This window comes from Cololabis saira, chromosome 9 (genome assembly GCF_033807715.1).
Source record: "Cololabis saira isolate AMF1-May2022 chromosome 9, fColSai1.1, whole genome shotgun sequence".
NCBI lineage: Eukaryota > Metazoa > Chordata > Actinopteri > Beloniformes > Belonidae > Cololabis > Cololabis saira.
Window position 1 is genome coordinate 15,825,449 of NC_084595.1, and position 13,325 is coordinate 15,838,773.

Below are 13,325 nucleotides of genomic sequence, written 5' to 3' on the forward strand. Positions count from 1 at the left end.
TGACATCAACGTTTACTTTGTCTTACATAATGACCTGGTCATAGCAGGTGGGTGGGTGAACAGTGTGTTTGTCTTCTCATTTTTAATATGCGCATTCTTTTCTTTTAAATTTCATGACACGAAGAGGCCAAAAAAAGCCCAGATAAAACTAGAACAAACAGAATATATTTTCCTTTCCTACACTTTCACCCACTACGCCAAACACACACACACACACTCACACCTCCTCTGAGTCGCTCTCATTCATAAAATATTGAGTGCTTTATTGGCTGAATGGTATGCAACCTAAGGGTACCAGAATAGAATATATGGTCAGTATTAAAAGAGTACAATTTTGGTTCTAATTTTAGCCTGGCGTCCTCACTCTGGACACCTCCCTCTCCGTGTGACAGATGCTGGTGTAATGGGTTAGTCAGGACACTTGGGAGTGACGTCACACACTGAAAATAGAGATTATAGTGATTTGTCCCGTTTTCTGACGGAACTACATCAGAATGTGGGTGGAAGGCCTCCTCTTGTACATCGACCAAAATAAAACTTATTTCTTATTCTCTCTCACTCTACAGTTGGAGTTTAAAGGACATTAAGAGCGTTTCTACAGCATCTTTGGTCTCTTCTCCACACATGCACGGTGGCACCAGCCGCTTAAATGATCCAGCATCAGAAGTTTACTCTGAAAGGCATCGTTATGATCATCATGATGCATAATGTGAATATTTGTTTTTGATTTTGTGTTTCAAACCCTCCTGTTTCACATTTTCTACTTCAATGTTTGGCCTCTACTTTATCAGAAACAGTACTGAAGCTAACTGATTAACGCCTCTTATTCTGCATTTTATCCATGTTAAAACACTTTATTTTTTTCCTTTTAACTTTGAATAAAGTTTGGGTAGCTTTGTTAAGTTATTAAGCTTCTGATTATTGTTGATGCCCAACTAACAATGGACAGCAAATTACTCATCAATAATTTCATCAATGAATAATTCGAGTCATTTCCAATTAAAACTTAAAAAAAATATTAACTGGTTCTAGCTGGTCAGATACAAGGATTTCCTTCATTTGTACTTTACATTGCGGGAATATCAAAAGATCTCTTCCATAATGTTAATAATAATGTTAATAATAATGTTAATAATAATGTTAATCTTGCTGCACTGCAAGATTAAGAAAAAAAATAAAACCCCAAAACATCCAAACCCAACTAACTCTGAAATAAGATAAATGTTTAACTATTTGATGGAGTAGTTTTGCTTAAACAATGGGTACTTCTGGGAGAAGGTCACTAAGTGGTAACTGTTTTTTTATGATCTGTATAATTAATAGTACTCTCAACGACATATACAGGAAAATAAAGCATTTAACCTGAAGCCAGAACACAGATAGCTCAAGGCACACAGATTGGTGACCTGATTTTTTCTTTTAAAGAGCTTGGAGGGATGTGTGCCTGTGCATGTGTGTGCATTCAAAGGAAGAGTTAGTGTGTTCATGTCTGAGAAGAGAAAGTGGAGTATTAATCATAAACTAATACCCCAACCCCCACAACCTTCACTATAAAGCAGGCCCTTGGACACTGATCTAAAGTCTGTTTGGTACTTATCTTGCTTTAATGCTTTTTCCCCCCCCCTACTAGTATTTGGGTCAGGGTTGTTGGGAAGATTAAATTCCAGTCAGAACCTTAACCCTGAACAGATAAGAGTCCAGTGATGTCCATCGACCCCGTCACCTTTCCCTCACGCCTGCTAAAGTTAAGCAGGCGTCAAAAGTCTGTCGAGCTGCGCTCCGTTGAGCTGGGGGCAGCAAGAACGTAAAACTCTTAGTAGCCGAATTGGATTTCCTTTTGGTGACGAAAACAAAAAGATCAACTCCAACTACAAGCAAACTTAAAGGGGACCCATTATGAAAAACATGTTTTTTCTCTGGCTTTAACATATATAAAGTGGTCTCCCCTCAGCCTGCCAACTCAGAGAAGGAGGAAAGCAACCAAATTCTGCAGTGTCTGTACAGCCCGGATGATCCATCCAGTGTGATGTGGATCTATGAGCCATTCAGATTCTGCTCCCGTCGTTACGTAACGACGGGAGCGATTTACATAGGTTGGCCTCCGATGCGTGAAACCACGCCCACAACTAACTCCACCGGCCGGAGCTTCTGCCATTTTTTCGTAGCGGTGTATCGCTTCATTCAGGCAGCCAATCAGCACAGTGCCTCATTATCATAGCCCCGCCCACTCAGAATCCCACATAGATAATGAGGTTAGAGAATGGGAAGATAAAGACATGGCTCAGAGGCTGAATTTCTAATTTATTTAGCAAAAACAATCAAAAGCTTGTTGTTTTTAAGACATTCAAGGCCTGTTTAAAATAGGTATTAGATGCCATAATAGGTCCCCTTTAAGGAACATTGATAGATTAGCAGAGCATGCTTCTTGTGTTTTTATGAGATAATGAGGACAGGTAAACTGTCATGATAGAGATGTTTTGTCTATTTTTTCATTTGTATATGGATAATGTTAGCAAATTACAAATTTGATTATTTAGTCTGCGGGCTTCAACTTCAACTTCCCTACAGAATAAATCTTAAATACCGTATTTCCCTTTTTTTTGCCCACTTTTTCCTAGGAGTTTACAAAAACAGTTTAAAACAAAAACTGTTTTGCTTTCGATAAAACCATCTCAACTGCAGCCATCACGAGCTATAAGGTCTCCAGATGTTTTTTCTGCATCTCTGTACTGTTCAGCAGTGTACTGAACCATAAAATACTCAGAAAATTAAACACTTTTATCAACCCATTAAAAACAGAATGGAGAAATTCTTAAAAGTCTCCAGTGTTTAAAATATTCCTGCATACAAAGCCCAGATGTAAAGTATGAAAAGCTGCAGATTTAAGGTACAGAAATGATATATCAGCTGTATGCTAATTAAAGGAATATAGAAGCATCAAACACATATAAGCTCTACGTAGATGTAAAAGATTGTGGCTACAAGGCATAGCACAGGAAGTGAGGCTACAACAAAGAAAAGGAGAGAGAGAGGGGGAAGAAAAAAGCAAACTCTCAGCAGGGGGCTTGATTTCTGTGCTTCGACAAAACACTATATATGCTTGCGCATTAGAGAGCCGTAGGTGGATGGGAGTGACTCAGGGACTGAGGGAAGGATGTGAGGTCACAGCTGGAAGGATTACAGAAGAAGCCCACTCACTCGTAGCAGCTCCCCTGATGAGGGTCTGTCCTGAGGAATTTTTAGTAGGCAATAGTCAACAAAGCTCCGGAAGGTGTCAGACCTGCGCAGAGGGGGAGAGTGGGATGTAGGTCAATAGTTCTCTTCCAAGTCAAGGATTTAAACCAAAAGCAGAAATGGCAACAATCTAAAGATAGGCTTCCCTCAGAAGCAGCTCCCATCAGTTCATGATTTATGTGTAAAGAGGAGTAATCTCTTGTGTTCTGTTTACCCTGTCAGTTATTTAAACCAGATAAAACATGACCCATATATGGATTATGAACATATGGATTATGTAAACATGTAGAGCAATTAAAATATGGGGCATTGAATCTGTAGTATGCTGATTTAAATATATGCTTGCAAGCAAATTACCGTGTAAAGCCACATGCATTTAGGGTGTTTAGTTTATTTAAGGGTCATTGTTAGGTCGTATGTGCAAAAGCTAAGCCCTTTCCTACCATCTGACCCACCGCAACCCCAACCACTCCTATCTCTGCGGTTGACCCTGGTCCACGAGTACAGCTGTATTACATGCTGATGTGTACACTGTGCAGCCTTGTATTTGTACACAGGCTACTATTGAGCCATTTTCTCGACTAGTTTTATCTGGCAGGATGTTTTTAATGCCTTGGGCTGCTGGAGTTCCTCCAAAAATACCACAAACATGTGCTGTCCTACAATCACTTGCCTCAGCATGATGCTAAAAACCAGCACTAATTTCGAAACAGGTGTTCTCCGTTGAACACATGCAGCGAATTCTGACTAAAAAGACTCTTTGTCTGATGATCTCTGCTTTTTGTTAAATTTGAAAATGGGACGAGAAGACAAACAAATGACGAGTTGCTGCTTTGTGCGGTACAGTATAGAATGACTTCGCTGTAACACAGCGGTCTGTGTGCTGTAAAACCATCGTAATTGCACAGCCTGTGCCAGATGACAACAGTTTTCGGGGGGTACTCCCAAACCCACGGGGGCGTACAGTTTCTCAATAAGTGTCCTGAGAAGACCTGAATGTCATGCATGTCCAACAGTACTTTCCTGCTTTTGCCTTTATGCACTGAGACTCCCCAAGATGCCCGGAGTCTTTTCATGTTACGTTGTGCAGATGTTGAAGATCTTGAAGATTTTGCAATGTTACATTGAGAAATACATGTTAAACTGATGATTTCTGATGGAGTCGTGAGCCATAAATCATCTTTATTAGGACAGACTAAGCCTTTGCTGGATTCTTCTTTGATATCCTACCCTGACACTCTACTTTCAGAAATAATCTGGGGAGTTTAGGATCAGTGTTACTTGCATATTCTCTAGATTTTCCTGTGTGCATTTGACTCTGTCCAACTTAATCCCATCAGGAAAGTTCTTGCTCTTTTCTTTGCCACTTTAAAAATCACCTCCGTTTGAAGGTGTTTGCTTTTTTTCTGCCACACACAACTTCATCAAATTTCACAAAATGATTCAGGTGTCTTCGCTTTTGCCTCCACCTTTCTTCCTAACTTACACTGGGCATGTATGCCGAACAAAAATGCAATAAATATTCTCTGTATTAATGTGCAAGTGGAATTATAACGATTAAATTTACAGATGAATGTGCATGTACTGAATATTTATCTGCTGGAAATATAAAAGAATACGTGGCTAACATTGAGGTAATATCAGCCATTCTAGTGGTCTCAATGTATTTGTTTTTTATGTAATGAATCTTAAAGCAGCGGCAATGCTTGTCATCAGTGAGGATAAAGAAAAATATTTCTCACTATATGTGATAACGTGCTGCTGCAAACTATTCAATTGCTGTATGTCTGGAGGACGCTCCCTGGAGAATCTATAAGCCTTTGTCGTCATGAGCTAAGAGGCTGAGCACAGGATAAAATAATAAATCAAGCAGATGATTTCTCCTGTTTAACACTGATAACCATGTTATACGCGTTTACTCTGGCAAGAAAAGAAATTAAACATTTTCATTGCTGGAACGATATTAGAATAATCACACCTCTTTGTCTTGATGTGGTCCCACCGAGCAGCAAAAATGATGTAAATACATGTATTTACTTGTCAGGTAATTACATAATGGACTTATGAATGTGAGCTCGCACCAGCCCTGCTGCAGGGATCACAGGCCGTAGGGATTAGCGTGGTGGTGCTTTACCCTGGCGGAGCAAATACCAGACTGGGCCTTCATTTTCACAGTTTGCTGGAGGTGCTGCGGTCATGACAGTATTTCTCATGAATGTTATTTTTTAATAATAATAATAATAATAATAATAAAAAATGTTATTTAAAGGCGCCTTTCTTGGCACTCAAGGTCGCCGTAGACAACACATTAAAAAAATAAATAAAACCAGCAGAATACATTTAAAAACAGCAGAGGTAAAAATAAAGAAAAAAGAAATGTAATAATAATGAATAATCTCAACTCAACTCAAACTCATACACCATCACAACAAATTTAAATATATTGTCAACATGAACTGAACCAGAACAATTTTTTTTCCCACCATTTTACAAGAATAAAAGGACACTGAACGACAACTGTTGTATTTGAGACTGAAAGGCGGGGCTTCCACTCACCACTCATTTGACTGCAGCGTGGGCGAGTCGTTCTGTGCGATGTGATATAAGGCACTCATTGCATTCATGTTGAACAATGGTGGTTTACGTTCCGCTGAAATAAGAAGTTATGCTTTGTTACGGCTTTGTTCTTGTCCCAGATTTTAAAATTACACAACAGCTTCTCTTTGAATTGAGGCAAAGAGAAATATGAGAAGCATGTCAAAGAGTGAACATTTTAATCTTTCTGTTTTATTAAATCATTGTCAATCAGCTGAATTTCTTACTGTACAGGCCAATCAATGATTTGTCTCACCTAGTTCAATACACGTGATCCCCAGGGACCAGATGTCCACTTTCCCCTCGTACTGACCCTCGTCCATGGCTAAGATCACCTCTGGGGCCATCCTGAGCACAGAGAACCACACATAAAAACACCCTCAGACATGTACACACAAACCTTGTGAAACAAGTGCAAAGAAAAAAACCAACATGAAAATATTAAGCTTCGCGGAGCTTCTTAGGATTCTGGTATGCTTTGATAGCAGCTCAATTTTTCCAAATGTGCTTCTATGAATGTCGTGTTTAACAACTTTTGTGTACATGACAACAAGTCCAACTGTTAAAAAGATGATTTATTTCATTATCAAAACTGTCAGGATTGTGTCTGTGAATATCTTTGGACGTGCCGAGGAGATTCTTTATGCGAGAGACAGGAGGACATATTAAGCTTCAGTCAAAAACATAAAATATGTGCTTTGTATCTCGAGGTTAATCAAAACGCTTTCCAGACACGCTTTCCAACTGCCTTATAAAGCAGTATTTATATCCTTTTTAAAAAATGTGCAGCCTGTTTACAAGAAATTAAGGAGGGAAAGTGTTACTGATAAGGAACAGCAGTGGGTCAAAAAAAACTACAAATTTAAAAAAGTACTGTTGGTTCGTTCGCAGGGAGCATGATGTTTGACTTGTGGCATACCCAAATTTATGGGATGTAAATAAAGAAAAAAACATTTTTAATCATGAATGTCTCCTACAGCAAATTTCGGATAAAATTGTTATGATGACTTTGATGTTTAAATCAATCTTATCTTTAAATGATTCAACTGTGAAAATGTTCCGATAAACGATCACATGAAGACTTATTTCAGGAGTCCACATTCTCAAAATGACAGATGAAACCATGGCCCCATTATGAGGAGCAGTCAAAACAACCAAAAAAGGGAGGAAAGCAGTTAGCTTAAGCCTGACGATTTGAAATTTCTAAGAAAAACAAAAAAAACTAACTCAAAGAAGAAAACCCAACTTAATTAATTTTGTGTTGGTATTCTCTAAAAGTCAAACCCTTTCTTGAATTAGGCTCGTGGTGTGGATACTGACCAGTAAGGTGTTCCGACGAAGGAGTTGGCAGGTGAGGCAATGGAGGCGGAGCCAAAGTCGGCAAGTTTCACTTGACCCAGCTCAGTAAGCAGGATGTTACCAGCTTTCACGTCTCTGGGTTGAGACAGGGGAAGATGGGACAGGACACATGAAGAGAACACATTCCCAAAACAGTTCAAAGGAAATAAAAAAACATGCATGAGGTAACATAGCACTGCAAGAAGGCTGTAAATATTTCTGTTATTGTATCACTGCAATAAGAGAGGAGGGTGGTCACTTCATGAGAGAGATATTCAAGAGGATTTAAGGAGATACAGCTTTTACTGCCTGTTAACCCCGAGGGATTTTGGAGGTGAATTTCGCCTAAACTGTTATAAATATCCAAATTAAATCAACAATATCTACACAATTATAAGGACAATATGCATAATCGTGGTCTCAATGGATAGCTAAGACCTCACAGCATTAATTTCCAGTGTCAGAAAAATTGTGAATGTTCACATGCCTGAGCAAATCGTGATAAACCAAAGAAAAAAAAATGACATTTTTATTTTTTTTAGCTTGCACAGTGGAAAACACCATGGTAGCAATGCATATAATTATAAAAGGCACCACTGCCTGGATTAAGCAACTCATTGACTACAACTGTACCAAGTTACATGAGAATAGCTTAAAGCACACAGATTTTATAAAGCTTTTAGTGTGGATATTACCAGGCGGACTCTCTATTTGGGCACTTGGATACCTATACTGTGCCAAAATGTGCCAAATTAGTTTTTTACCCTTTGTGAAGGGAATATGGCTATAAAATAGTTTGATTTGATGATACATGATTTCGTAAATGTAAAATCTTCATACAGAAATCACTGCGCTCTGTGTGGGTCTCTCAGTGGGTGACGCTCTATGCGCTGTGGTGCTCCAGAGTTTACGCTCAAAGGCCTGATCGATGAAGTCTCTTTCAAGTGTAATATCTCGTTTGAAAGGTCGCGACATGTAAAATGTCAACAAAGTTTACGTAAATTCCCAAAAGCCACGAGAAGTCACAAAATGGATATGAAATGATGGCGGATGAAGCAGTTTCAGTACTATGAAGGATTAAATCGTGAATTATGGTCAAAGAAAGGTGTGGATAGACTGAAAATGACAACAAAACGGAAAGGGAATAAAATACACTTTGCTTTTGGTGGGAATAACTTTGGGATTTGCTGACGTAGTGTGTGATGAACTCGCAATGTGAAGTGCTGGCTGTGAAATGTGAATTTTGGCTTTCGGTTTGTTTTGAGATTGGCATGAAGTGGTCGGCCCAGAAAAGATTATGTTCGGTATCATCTGAAAGTGTAGCTTCTCTAGTTTCATATGATACCCACTAGTTCGGTTGCGTTTTGTTGACGGTGTTGCTCATGTTGGGGGCGCCATCATTGTTACATATGTATTTTTAAGTTGTTATAAATCAAATACTTTGTTGACGAAACATACTTGGAGTTTTGACATATTGGATTCAGGGCTTCTTGTTTGAGAAACAGTTGAAAGAAAATACCCTGACAGCACTGGAGTAACTTTTACACACATGAACTGGTGCACACAGCTGCTGGACCCGTAATCAGGCAGCAATTAAATCAATGTCTTATTTAATCTTATCTTGAGGTCTGAGAAGTGCCCCGCCTGTTCCTGAAGGGAAATATTTGAAATAAGGAAGGAAGCAGCCTCACCTGTGAATCATAGTATGGGAATGTAGGTAAGCCAGTCCTAACAAGGCACCGTGGGTAATGGCAGCAATTTCCATCTCTTGGAGTGGTTTCTTATGCACTTTGGAAAAATAGGCACCATCAAAATGAGTTTTAACCCTCTACAGACTCAACAATTAAGAAGACAAATATCAAATAGAAGAATTTTGCTAGATGTAGCTAAAGACTTCACGTCTGATCAAAAACCCAGAAACCACAGTGTCACCTCTTTGGAAAAAAAAAAGAAAAGTATCTAATATTGCTGACATATACAGATAATCTGCTGCCTTGGTATCTGAGATACGGATCATTTATAAGCAGTGGGTTCACTGTGGACTGTTGACTATGTACCAAGATAAAAGGTCACAGCACAACTCTGACAGATAACTGACATAAAAGTACAAATCCCAGCAAAACATCGTGACTAACTCTACGTCAGCCATGGGTACGCAGGTAGGTGTTCAAAACAACATGCAGGTTTCAGGTGTGGAATGGTTCAAGGGTGAATAGTTTAGCGAGTCACGCTTTGGAGGTAGAAAGGTGTATACAAATGCTTTGTAAATATCAATGGGTTATTAAATTAAATCCAAGTATGTATTGTATGAAGTGGTTTAATACATACATTTAATCAGCTAATGTAACTAAACAAAAGTTATGAGTGAATGGGTTCGACTGTCTTGTCTTAACTTTCCTTGCAAAGAATAAAGAGACACACTCAACACTAAAAGCAAAAAAAAAACAGAAATAAACTGCATGAAATAAACTAGTGAACAAACTACAACTACACACTCTATAAAATCATTAAATAAAAAATACTTTGCCTTTCTTTGCTTTTTGAGTATGTTTGTTTTTTTTTAAATTACACTATATATATATATATATATATATATATATATATATATATATATATATATATATATATATATATATATATATATATACATACATACATACATATACATATATATACATATATATATAGTGTAATTTAAAAAAAACAAACATACTCAAAAAAAAAAAAAAAATATATATATATACATATATATATATATATATATATATATATATACATACATACATATATATATATATATATATACATATATATATAGTGTAATTTTAAAAAAACAAACATACTCAAAAATCAAAGAAAGGCAAAGTATTTTTTATTCAATGATTTTATAAAGTTATGCTAAAATAACTACCCTGATAAGCACAATAAACCAAATCATTTGACAAATCGTTTCATGTGCACATAAATATGAATATACTTACCCTCTAGTAAATCTGATGCAGAGCCCAGACAGTACTCCATGACCAGCTGAAAATGGAAAAAAAACATTCTTAACTCATTTATAATAGAAAAAAAATACAAAAGAAAAAACAAAGGGGTTGTTCTCTGATGCAAATGGTTCACAGCATGGAGACAGCCACGAAGTGGTATTGATTATGGTTTTAATTGCAGCATATGCAGAGAGAGTAACAAACAGTGGGGAAAAATATGAGACAAAAAAAAAGACCAGGAGGAAAACAATCAAAGAGACAATGGAGGAAGTGATAAACTAACAATGTCACCAAACTTCTAAGAGGAAGGGAACTAAAACAAAAGAAGATGCAGAGAGGGACCAACTAACCCAGGCAGTGTTGTCCTTCAAGTAGCAGCCTTTGTACTCGATTGTGTTTGGGTGTCGCAGCTGTTCCAAAAATTTGACTTCCTTAATGATGTCCTGCCACTTCTGCCAAAACAAAGTCAGACACACAGATGGTTAAACTAAAATCCCAGCATCACTTGTGTGTGGGCACTGCCATGACTCTGCCACGTCCTCGCCGTGGTCACTTCTACACTGGGAATTAGAGATTTTCATCTCTCACTTTTGTTTGTTCACAGACAGGAAAACATTTTGTGGCACTGCTCAACACCAGTAACAATTAAATTGAAAAGGTGTCTCTGTGTATGAGGTAGGTTGGAAAGGTCTGAGAGAGTCAAGCCAGAGCCCACACACAAAACCACCGCTCACTAGTTTATAATAAGAACGGCGTGTACTAAACCACAGAGACGAGGACTTGTGATCAGCATCAGTGTAAGCTGTGATCACATGCCTTCTAAAATAGATTTGGGAATAAAGATTTTAATCAGTTTGCCTCAAGTAGACGCAAGCTTATCTTACTTACGGCGGTGAGTACTTGTCACATTATTTTTGTCCTTTTAGAGTAACAAACCAACACATGATGCGTCTCACAAGTTCACCACCGAGAATCAAGCTCGTGTAAAACAGCAGTGAGAAAAACACAGTTCTTGTTTTGCATTTTGAGCCGTGTCCCCCACCCCCACGTCCCACAAATTAATGTTATCCGTCGTGGCCTTATCAAATGCCCACTTGAGATTAAGCTTTTTTTTTTTGGTGATATGGTGGGAGACGCACTGTCACTGAACTGTAGTGATGCATTCACACGCTACCCATCATGCCTTTGTGCTTGTGTGCAATTCTTGCTTACTTCGGTAGTCTGCTTGCCATTATAGGACATCTTTTTGATGGCCACCACCTCGTTAGAGTAAGAGTTACGTGCCTAAAAAGAGAAAAAGACAAAGAAAACTTCTTTGACTCAAATTATTTGACACATATACAGACATACATATACAGTACATATACACAATATATACATATATATATACACAAACACACAATATATATATATATATATATATATATATATATATATATATATATATATATATATATATATATTAGGGGTGAGCAAAAATATCGATATGGCAATATATCGCGATACTTTTCCAGCCGATTCAATATCGATATTCAAAATTTGAATATCGATTTTTTTTTTTTTGGTTTTTTTTATCCCCGATTTTTTCCCCATTATATCACCCAGTGCTCCTACCTAAGTGACAGTCCTGGGCATTGCCACTCTCTACCAACCCTGGGAGGGCCCTGCACTGAGCTCAGGTTTTATTTCACGTTTTATTTCATTTTATAATTTATTTTTTATGTAACACAATTGCCTGTCCTTAAAAAATGAAAAATAATGGACAGAGGTTTATTTATTTATGGATTTATATCTATACTGACTGATCACTGTGCTTGTCCTTGGTTTTAGTACCCATATTTCTTGTGTTTATTATCATTTGCCACATAATTAAAGCAACCTCATACTAAATTTAATGTTAGTTTCATATGATGTAAATAATATGAAAAACATATACAAATATGTTGTAACTTTAGCTTGTATACTTATAATAAAACATTGTTTTTACTCAGTTTTTCCCATGAATTGTCACTATAATCTGATGAACGTGCAACTCGGATTTTAAGATCCATCACTATCATCTGATGTACATATATACAACTTGGATTTTAAGATGTGTAATGCATTTTTAAATTTTTCGGTGAACTATGTAGAATATAATAATCGGGATATCGCAATGTGTATCGTATTGTGGCTCAAGTATCGTGATTCGTATCGTACATACATGTACATACATATTACATGTTATACATATATAATTATGAAAATGGTAATTATTTTGCAAATAGCTGAAAATGATTGATTTCCACTGGACAGTATTAGGCAGCATTAGACTTGAAGTACCACATAAATCACATGCACGCAAAACATCATAATCAACAGGAAAATATCTGCATTCAAAACATCTACCACAAATGAGTCTAGCAGGATGTCACATTTACATCAGATGAAAAAAAACAACAACACCCAACTATAAAAACTGTGGAAGGCTGCATGTAAGGGCTACATGGTTTATCTGTAGTTATTGTAAAGTATCCGAGCTGTCAGTCCACATCCACATGTCCACGTTAAACCGGTGGTGTTAACCTTGGAAGCATTTGGCCAAAGGGATAGCAGCTCAGCCTAAGCCCTCATTTCGGCTTCATCCCAATAACGAATAAATGGGAATTTCATGTTGAGATTCAAATGGTTTTACAGTAAAAGCAGGCACAGTTTTCACGCTTGACATTTTTTCCCAGATTAATTTGATTCCTATGTTGATGCCCGTCAGTTCGTGCATGAATAACATTTTTTCCCCTCTATGACAAGTAGATGGTTATAGAGAAAAGGAAACATAAATCATGCAACACTAAATTATTGGAAATGCATTCAGGGTGATTATTGCAACACAACAGGGGGTCGGTGAATCAGTAATTACATCTTCATCTGAATCCCCCTTTTTCCCCGTCTACAATAGAGTTCATCCGTGGTCATTTTCCAATGTTAAGTCTGTGTTAACGTGCGAAGATGGTCTGTATTTCATCGTGGAGTGGAGATGTGTGCAAAGACAATTATCATCTGATATTTACAGATTCTCTCTGATTATTTTTTATTACATTTATCTGCCCACTGTACAGTAGCAGTACAGTAATGAGAAGCAGCAATACAAATGCAGATCTTCCTTCCTCATCCCTCAGGACAAATATAAGA

The 13,325-nt window shown here is 37.4% G+C and overlaps 1 protein-coding gene across 4 annotated transcripts in view; it reads right to left on the reverse strand.

Moving 5' to 3' along the window:
• taok3a (TAO kinase 3a) overlaps window positions 1-13,325 on the reverse strand; it is a 76,563-nt gene that overhangs the window by 20,233 nt on the left and 43,005 nt on the right. For all 4 annotated transcript variants that reach the window (XM_061730545.1, XM_061730544.1, XM_061730548.1 and 1 more), the window contains 8 exons: window positions 11,370-11,441; window positions 10,508-10,609; window positions 10,149-10,194; window positions 8,859-8,955; window positions 7,150-7,263; window positions 6,086-6,177; window positions 5,791-5,884; window positions 3,199-3,280 (listed from right to left, as the gene is read on the reverse strand). In XM_061730545.1, the coding sequence (XP_061586529.1) occupies window positions 3,199-3,280; window positions 5,791-5,884; window positions 6,086-6,177; window positions 7,150-7,263; window positions 8,859-8,955; window positions 10,149-10,194; window positions 10,508-10,609; window positions 11,370-11,441 (699 nt within the window). The remainder of the gene's footprint in view (window positions 1-3,198; window positions 3,281-5,790; window positions 5,885-6,085; window positions 6,178-7,149; window positions 7,264-8,858; window positions 8,956-10,148; window positions 10,195-10,507; window positions 10,610-11,369; window positions 11,442-13,325) is intronic.